Source organism: Palaemon carinicauda, chromosome 9 (genome assembly GCF_036898095.1).
Source record: "Palaemon carinicauda isolate YSFRI2023 chromosome 9, ASM3689809v2, whole genome shotgun sequence".
Lineage (NCBI taxonomy): Eukaryota > Metazoa > Arthropoda > Malacostraca > Decapoda > Palaemonidae > Palaemon > Palaemon carinicauda.
Window position 1 is genome coordinate 147,553,067 of NC_090733.1, and position 10,000 is coordinate 147,563,066.

At 37.4% G+C, this 10,000-nt stretch overlaps 2 protein-coding genes across 2 annotated transcripts in view; one reads left to right on the top strand and one right to left on the bottom strand.

Moving 5' to 3' along the window:
• The window catches only part of LOC137647250 (homeobox protein 3-like), a 270,280-nt gene extending 263,676 nt beyond the window's left edge, over positions 1–6,604 (top strand). Inside the window, exons 2-3 of the mRNA XM_068380640.1 lie at positions 2,437–2,588; positions 2,841–6,604. Coding sequence (XP_068236741.1) covers positions 2,437–2,588; positions 2,841–4,620 — 1,932 coding nt within the window. The 3' untranslated portion in view covers positions 4,621–6,604. The remainder of the gene's footprint in view (positions 1–2,436; positions 2,589–2,840) is intronic.
• A 626-nt stretch (positions 6,605–7,230) lies between these two features.
• LOC137646689 (nicotinamide N-methyltransferase-like) overlaps positions 7,231–10,000 on the bottom strand; it is a 6,195-nt gene continuing 3,425 nt past the window's right edge. Inside the window, exons 3-6 of the mRNA XM_068379797.1 lie at positions 9,176–9,262; positions 8,952–9,056; positions 7,900–8,020; positions 7,231–7,585 (exon numbers count right to left, since the gene is read on the bottom strand). Coding sequence (XP_068235898.1) covers positions 7,379–7,585; positions 7,900–8,020; positions 8,952–9,056; positions 9,176–9,262 — 520 coding nt within the window. The 3' untranslated portion in view covers positions 7,231–7,378. The remainder of the gene's footprint in view (positions 7,586–7,899; positions 8,021–8,951; positions 9,057–9,175; positions 9,263–10,000) is intronic.

A 10,000-nucleotide genomic window follows, 5' to 3' on the forward strand; every position in this document is an offset into this window, starting at 1 on the left:
TCTTCCGTTTCCTCTTGAAAACCTTAATATCTTCAAAGATCGTCACTATCGAAGCACTCGCTGAACAAGAAAGTCTTCCGTTTCCTCTTGAAAGCCTTAATATCTTCAAAGATCGTCACTATCGAAGCACTCGCTGAACAAGAAAGTCTTCCGTTTCCTCTTGAAAGCCTTAATATCTTCAAAGATCGTCACTATCGAAGCACTCGCTGAACAAGAAAGTCTTCCGTTTCCTCTTGAAAGCCTTAATATCTTCAAAGATCGTCACTATCGAAGCACTCGCTGAACAAGAAAGTCTTCAGTTTCCTCTTGAAAGCCTTAATATCTTCATTTATTCGGATGCCTCGTGGGAGCTTATTGTATACCCTAGAGGCCGCATATTTAAAGGCTCTGGAGCCTACAGCAGACATGTATCTAGGCTCTAATTATTGCTCATATTTATATACTTTGTGTGGAATAAAAAAAGAATATTGTTTTGTAAAACGTAAGCACTAGAAAACCTGGAAGAAGAAGAAGAATAATAATAGTAGAATAATTAAAAGGAAAATTGTTTTGAAAAACGTTAACAATAGAAAACCTGAAAGAAAATTAATGATAGAATACTTGAGGAAGATATTTAGTTTTGATTAGCCTTTGTGTTGTTGTAAACTTTGAAATTTATGAAAGATTTATAATGTAGAAACTATATCTATTCCTCTTTCCGTTAAGAAAATAATGATACGGAAACTCTCTCTCTCTCTCTCTCTCTCTCTCTCTCTCTCTCTCTGTAAATATATAATCTGAAAATTATCGAAAAGATTAAATTACGTGATTTAGTGATACGGAAACTCTCTCTCTCTCTCTCTCTCTCTCTCTCTCTCTCTCTCTCTGTGTAAGTATATAACCTAAAAATCATCAAAAAAATTAAATGTCGGGATTTAGTGATACAGAAACTCTCTCTCTCTCTCTCTCTCTCTCTCTCTCTCTCTCTGTAAATTGTAAATATATAATCTAAAAATCATCAAAAAGATTAAATGAAGGTATTTAGTGATACAGAAACCTTCTCTCTCTCTCTCTCTCTCTCTCTCTCTCTCTCTCTCTCTCTCAAGTGAATGCGTTTACAGCCGGATAAAGAAAAAAAAGGTAGCAGTGAAAGTCTGCAGCATCCACGCTGGAAGGGACATTAACAGTTAAGCGAGAGTTCAGCGAGAATCTGCCGGTTTAACCTATGCTTTACATTTTCCTGTTTTGCATCCTGTTATTGTTAGTTTCGTTTTGGCTTCGTATGAAGTATTTTACATGTTTTTTAACATTGATTTGCGGTCATTTGGTTGAATGGGCATATAAACAAAATACAAATTGACGTTTATGTATGTATGTACATATATATATATATATATGTGTGTGTGTGTGTATATATATATATATATATATGTGTGTGTGTGTGTGTGTGGATGTATATAGTCTTATACATATGCGTTTACTTTTTATTTGCCCAAATATTAAGTCCTTTTCTTGTTCATTTTCCCCTGATATATATATATATATATATATATGTGTGTGTGTGTGTGTGTGTGTGAATGTGTTTGTGTGCGTGTGTGTGTGCATCTATGTGTATGGGTATATGTTGATTTTTTAGTTGTGAAAATGGCAATGGCATCAGCTGACAATTGAAGACCATTGGCACAACTGGCACAAAGTGACCCTAGAAGGATGCCAGTCTATTCCAGTTTATTTGAAGAAATAATGATATATCAGATGAATTTGTCTCGAAAAAAGATAATTTAAGCTGTTAAATATGCCTGAATATATTCAAATATCGAGTGTATGAATGTTTATGTACACATGTGAACGACAGATATACAGACACATATATCATAACAGCTGATCATTTACTTTTCTATAAGAGTGTTTTCTTTAGTTTATTTATTTCCTTATTTCCTTTCATAACTTGGTTATTTTTTTCCATGTTGTAGCCGTTGGCCTTATAAGCATCCCGCTTATCCAACTAAGGTTGTAGCTTAGTTAATAATAATAATAATAATAATAATAATAATAATAATAATAATAATAATAATAATAATAATAATAATAATAATTTAGGGATCTGGAAGTTAGAGATCATCTCTTGAAAGTAAATGATGGGAGAGAGTGTTAGAACAGGATCACATTCTCACAAGTATCGGGAAATCTCTCTCTCTCTCTCTCTCTCTCTCTCTCTCTCTCTCTCTCTCTCTAACAAACAAACAAACAAACAAACACACACACACACACACACACACACACATATATATATATATATATATATATCTGTGTGTGTGAAAATGTACCAGTCAGACGAAATCAATCAATATTTTTCTCTTTCTATCAACTAAGATATAAAGCCAATGATTTGTCAACAAAAGATGAAACTCCTTTTCTGAAAAAAAAAAAAAACTTTTCTCTTTCTCCCCAATACAGCGTCTGCTTTTGATCGTCACCTTGACAGCATTCTTGATTGGCAGCAGCCATGCCCAAACCACACGCCCGAGGTCCAGGCTTACGCAAATGTTCAATAATCTTGTTGATGACATGGGCGACGTGGCATCAAGAATTGGTCATGGATTTATGAGGTAAGCGGGTTCCTATAAGAACTATCTTCTGGTAAGTGTTGTCAGGAGTTTAGATAATCTATTTTAAAAGGTTTTATTTAATTTTTATATTTTCATTTTCTTGTGTGTAATCTATATAAGTACCAAATGTTAAATTTACAACGAGTTCTCAGATATTTCATATTTGAAATTTTATAAATATTCATTGATCGTAGAGGGAAGACGGAAAATTCACTTTCCATAAAGCAGTCTAATTTATAATTCTCTCAACAGAACTTTTAATGGACCAGGCACCGTAGCTCGTGAGAGACCAATTGTGCCCCGTCAGCAGACCCAGATCAACAGTCCAGCACGCCAGCAGGACGACAATGCTATTGCTCCCAACGATCCAGCGGTGCGACCTCCTGTGGCTCTCCGTCAGCGCCCACGTCTCTCCTTCAGACAGTTTGTTGACGGTGTTATGAGTGGCATTACTAACCTGGTGCCAAGACTTAGGAGGCGGAATTTCAACCGCAACAACCGTGCTGGGCAGGTAAGTCATGGACAAAGGCGCATCAAGCGCAGGGCCTTAGAAATTGTACGAGAAATTCCTGACTCTGGGACTAAGCAATCTGGTGTGACAGTTTCGTCCGCTGTGCAGGTTACAGTAAATATATTTGATAATAAACAGAAAGGGGCCTCGCCTGATGATGGTGATCATAAAAACCAATACAGTATATCTTATACCGAAACACCAGTTCACATACCAGATGAAGAAATACACATTATGTATCACCCCGACTCTGACGTTGAGGTAACTCAGGGCCCACCTGAATATTCTCCAGAAATTAGTGATGTTTATGTGGAAACTGGAAGTCTTATGGATGACCACATGACTGAAAATGATTGGCCACCTTTCAGTTCATGGTTGCATTCTGATGGATATGTATTCAATGATGACAAAGCAGAAATTAACCCCCATGGCCAGTTTTTTGAGTCTGTAAAGTTACCGGAAACTAGTCCCCCTGATAATGCTCAGACGTTTTATCAGGAAGATGAATTATCAGATAGCCCAGTGCCAAAAAGCCCCGAGACTCGTATATCTGGAGATAGATTCGCGATTCCTGGATTCAGAGACTTTGACATCTCATCTTCTGTGAATAGGCCACGATTTGGAATTATTGATCACCCTGGTTATTATGATGATATCAATCTGGGGAACCCAGATTTGTCTCATCATCAGAGTGGCCCTAATAACCATTGGTCCAAGCCTAAGTTTGATACTGATAATACAGATGTTCTAAGCTCTGTGTTTCTTAGTCACATGTATGATGCCCAGGGTAATAGAGATAGTGGGAATAAAAGGAAACATGCTGAATCTTATCCTTTAGGTTTCAAAGAAGGGTTCATGCAAGGGTTTAGTCATGGTTTTGACAAGGGTCAAACTGAAACTAGTTTTAGTCAGGAGACTCATAGTACTAGTGAGAGTAATACCCATAACAAAGGAACTATCACTTCTCTAAGGGATGATTTTGGAACTAATGAAAACAGACGACCAGATATCAATGTAAATAGCTTTTATAATTCTAACACCCAACCAGGCACACATCAGCAGTCACACCATTCCAGACCTGTTTATAGCACCAATAGACCCAATGTATATAAACGTCGACCAATTACTAATTCTCACTCTAATACTTATGATACGCTACAGTTTAATAATAACCAACCAATCATTAACTATCAGTCACAGAGTAACAAACCAGTAAACCATAATTCTCTAAGTAATAATCCCATGCTTCACCATCATAATGATAACCAACCTTCATTCACTAACATTGACCAAGCACAGGATAACAGTTATCATAGTCCAAACAATAGACCTAACTATGAACATAAAGGTAATCAAAATTATAGTCAAAATAGTAGCAATGAACAGGTTAACCCCTTCTCTAACTGGGTCCAAGTTTCACAAACCGAAGGGTTCAATCAGTGTGATGGACGTTGTATGTGGAATCAACTAATACAGTATCTTGATCATTTCAGCATCAACAGTGAGAGTAGAGGTACATGAATCCCCGGTGAAGGGATTCCCACCATCCAGCAACGAGAGAAGAGTTGGGGAAGGATCTGGAAGCTTTTGCGGTGATGGTAACGTCCGAAAGGAGGACGCCTTGGGCTAGGGCCCAGACTCCTGTGTCACTCACCTACATTTATCCACTTCGTACAACTAATGCTACTGTATATATAAGCATTTCTAGTAGTTAAGGATTTATGAAGACACGTAGAGCTTCCAAGACATGGACTAGAACTTAGTTCAATTGGCTGATAGTCTCTTCGCTATCACTGTGTGAAGTGACTCTTCACCACATATATGATGGATGATAACTTCTGTTCTTAGGCAGCTAAGGATTTAATATGTGTTAGCTCATTTACTGATTGCTTTGGAAATATTTTGATAGTTATGTAGGATTAATATTTTGCAAGATTTTGAAATTGATAAGCTAATACAGATATAACTGCTACAAAACCATATCTGAGTAACAAATACAACAAACATTTCTTTTCCCAATTTTGATAAAACCTCAATGATAACAATAGACAAAATTTAAACCAAATACAAAAACAGAAACCTCTACATTACTTAACACAGCATAGAATTAATATATTCCAACGTAATCAGAAAAAAACAAGAAGTAACTAGACACATTACACTAGCTGGGAAGTTGAGTTATCATCCAACATTATACCTAACACCACAATTAGGTAAAGCACGAACAGTGCGTAAGGTTTATTTTATCCACACACACACACACACACACACACACACACTGCACTTGAATAGCTCACAAAGAATTAAAAATCATCTATTATTCACAAGACCTGCACAGGACAATTAACTTCGACTTCTTTACACCAAACGTAAGTTACGTGACGATTCTTCCTCATTGCATGGCTTCTAGCTTCTTGTTGGACTGTAAAAGCACTCCTAGCACTAGACCTAGCCCCCCACTGTACATAGGCATGGTATGTTGATTTTTGCTTTTGTTACTAGTGATCTTTTGGTTTTACGCAGATTGCCTTGATGTACATAGGCATGCTGTTGTGTTGTGCGTTTAACTGTACAAAGTCCCTTTGCAGTTCGTTTGGGAATGATAACGCCATTAACTTGGGCTAATAAATAGCATGCGTAAATTGACATACTGTACAAAGATTGTTTTCTTCAGTATGGAATTAATTTAATTTTGAAATTTATGGGGGATTTTGAATTAATGTTATCACTAAATATTCAAGAATTCTGATACCACTAAATATATGTGAAATGCACAAATACTCTTAATAGTGATTTCTTCTTAAGAAATTACTGTGAAAGTATATAGACTTGATAGAAATTTTGATCTTAGCTAGAACCACGATTACCTGCATGATATGTTACTTTCTCTCCACGTTAAGTTAGTGTCACATGTTTTTAAAACTATAGTCAGGATTATTCTTTGTGAATTTAAAAGTTACCCAAAGATATGAAAGCTGTTTTGCATGGAACTAAAACAAATGGTGTTGTAAACGTTATGTTTGTAGAACAAGAAGTCAGGTGATCCTAACATGTCTCTTTGTTATTTGTTCAGCGCTGTTTTGTTATCTAGCTGGTCTATATTGCTCAGTCAATCACAGGGCGCTCCTTTATCTGGTCTAGATGGCTCAGCCAATCACAGGGCACTCCTGTATCTGGTCTAGACTGTTCAGCCAAACATAGGACTCTCCTGTGGCTGTTCCAGAGCGTTCAACCAATCACAGGGTTTTCCTGTGACTGGTCTAAACTGTTCAACCAATCACAGGACTCTCCTGTGGCTGGTCTGGACTGCTCAGAATATCACAGGGCTCTCTTGTGGCTGGTCTAGACTGTTCACCCAATCACAAGGCTTCCCTGTGCAGATGACTGACAGATAAGATGCATGGAAGTCTCCCTCTCATATGATGTTAAATACTTGTAAATAATCAAACACTTTTGTTATGGAATGTATGAGCTAGGCCAGGCTGGTCCTGGCAATCGTATTTATTTTTGTACAAATATAATCTCGTATTGAAGGAAAGAATTCATTTATCCCTCTACTATATTATTATTCATAAAAAGCGGAAGTTTTCTTGTAAAAGGACAAAATACAATAGAAAAGAAGACATAAGGAGGCTAGAGCTAAATGTCTTTACAATATCGAGTAGCACAAAATAGAATCGAACTGAACAAATCAAAAACAAGATGAACCAATTGTGCTTAACAGAATCCTCAAAGAAGGGAACTCATCCAAGAAGCTAACTCACAACCCTAATTAAAACCTACTTGGGAAAAAACAAATACATATTCCTCAGTCCAGAGAAAGGAGTATACTGTAATCTCAAACATCTTGGCCTGTATTATACAGTATATCAACTTTCCAGATATTTACAATTTCAGTTAACAGCCTGATGATAACCAAGAGTGGTTAATGAAGAATGTTTTCCAGGATAAAAAATATTTATTGATCCAGGTAGAAAGTAAGTTAGTGAAATATTAATATGGATATAACAATCATACCTAATTAATGTTCCTAACATTCATGATATTTAATTATTTGTGTCTGCATTCTATCATATTGGCCAAGATTATACTAAGGCTTTGCAAAGACCATGGTTCGTAGTATGTCTGTCTTACAATATTCATAATAGCTTAGTAAAATAAGTGCCTTTGATAAGCTCTTCAACAACATATAATATGGATGTTTCAACATACAATCTTAATAAGTAAAAAGAGTTTTGTTAAACTCAAAGGATAAGAAAATAATAAAAACGCTAATTTCCTATTTTTTTGTCTTCTGCGCCATCAAGAAAAATATTCCCTTATGATTCGCTGGCTTCTCCAAGGACGTCTGTCGGTCTAGTGTCCTTAGGGCGACCAGCTGTAAGGTCTCCAAAGAGTTAAAGACATCAGTGATGTCCTCCTTCGTCAGGGTCACTGAAGGGTATGTGCACTGCCCCACTTGGTATGATGTGTTTCCAAGTGCTCCCTGCAAGTAGTTAGAAGTAGTAATGGGAAACTAATTATCCTTGGAGGTTATCATAGATAAAAGATAACAAAACATGTTAATATTAGTAGTAGTAGTAGTAGTAGTAGTAGTATAACTAGCTAAGCTACAACCCTAGTTGGAAAAGCAGGAAATAAGGAAATAAATTACGAGAGAAGTGATAAACAATAAGAATAAAATAATTCAAGAACTTCGACAAAATTAAACTACATCTTTCAGTCAGCAAACGTAATTACCTTCGAAAATTAATACTACTGAAAAATGATTGACAACAGGAAAAAAGTACTATTCCTTACTGCCATCATCAGCACGCCTCCTGGTTTAATCAGACTCGAGACGTTAGCCAGCATGGATCTATAGTCGTCCAAAGATGTGGTTGCGAATTCCAGACAGAGGGTACTCATCACTACGTCATACCTACAAAGCAATATACTGTTTACTCTTTTGCTGTTACTCCATCAAGACCCACATTCGCAAAATGGGTTCTGCAGGACAGTCTCTTATTTTCACACATGTGTATTTCAAATGACTATAGTCCATTTCTTTTAGCGATGCATATTTGCACCGACTCGCAGCGGTGCCCTTTTAGCTCGGAAAAACTTCCGGATCGCTGATTGGTTAGAATTATCTTGTCCAACCAATCAGCGATCAGGAAAAGTTCCCTGATCGCTGATTGGTTATAATTATCTTGTCCAACCAATCAGCGATCCGGAAACTTTTCCGAGCTAAAAGGGCATCGCTGCGAGTCGGTGCAAATATGCATCGCTAAAAGAAATATACTATAGATCACGCTACCCTCATGGCTAGTACAGTGGTAACGTATTCGCTTAGCATTAGCATGGCAATAGATCGATCCCAGCCCAGGACTGTAAGCTTAAGCTGTTTACTGGGGAGGCCACTGTTATGTATTTAAAGCTACTCATGCGGTAGTAATTCTTACATGTATGTTGTTTTCTAACAAGTAAGGTAACCTTTGGTAATTATAATGATTCACCTGTTGAAGAGTATGAGCCCTCGTTGGCTAGTTTCATCTAAGATAATGAATATCGGCTCTAATTACTTATCCAGAGAGAGAGAGAGAGAGAGAGAGAGAGAGAGAGAGAGAGAGAGAGAGAGAGAGAGAGAGAGAGAGAGAGAGAGTCGACTGTCTTCAAAATCCACATACGTATGCTATAATCTTTCTGATTGTTTTTTTTTTCAAGTTTTCTCATCGTAAAGGCTGCTCCTATTAGTGATATCACGGAGAGAGAGAGAGAGAGAGAGAGAGAGAGAGAGAGAGAGAGAGAGAGAGAGAGAGATTAAATAGCTTTTACAGAAAGCGATAGTTAACATTAAACGAGGTGCTTACGTCTGACAAACCGGATGAAGAGGATTTGGCAGTCCACCGTCACAAGGTACTACCAGCTGGAAAGCGTCTCGAAGCTTTGTGGCATACTCGTCTCCAGTTCTCGTTCTGGAAAAGGAAGCTATGTTAACACCAGGATTAATAGAGTACTCTGTTTTGACGTTTCACATGTCAGAGTGCCATAGATGAAATAAGTAAGGAACTAAATTTTATATCCGATCACTTACTCATCGTCCAAAGAAGCGATGTGGTTGAAGAACTGGCTCCAGTCAATGGCGTCTCCCTCGGAACTCATCCAAGATTCTATTGCTTTCCTGAGGAGATCATGACAGGTGAGATACGAACTTATGATTACTGAGAATCAAAAAAATAGAAGCGAAACCGTTTTAAATGTTCATTAGCAAATTAGGATGAGATATGAAAACTGGGAGTTAAAACAATGAAAACGAGACTAACTTTTAAATGTTCAGGAAAAAATTATTACCTCCGCCAGGAGGTTATGTTTTCGGTTCGGTTTGTTTGTTTGTTTGTTTGTCTGTCTGTCTGTCTGTGGACAACGTAGAGGCCACATTTCTACACGGAATCACTTCAAACTTGGCCAAGTAGTTCCCCAATGTGTATGGAAGAACTGATTAAATTTTGGTCAAGGTCACCCCAAGGTCAAGGTCACAGGGGTCACTGGTGTCACTATGACATAAGTGGCCATATCAAGAGACAGAAATAAAGCACTGACTTTTGCATAAGCCAACAGGGAAGTCCTAGTCCAGGCGCAACCCATGGGTGATGTTCAAATTTATAAAGGTCAAAGGTCAAGGTCATATTGGTGCATTATATCAATGTCATATTAAGTATCAGTGGCAAATGAACAAAGATCACTTGAAGGTCAAAAGTCAAGCAGGTCACTTGAAGGTCAAGGTCACGTGAAGGTCAAGGTCACGTGAAGGTCAAGGTCACCTGAAGGTCAAAAGTCCTTCAACCTCAGTGTCAGGTAACTGCCAAGGCCATTGAATGGTTAAGCTAAATTAAAGGTCAAACGTTACTTGAAAGTCGAA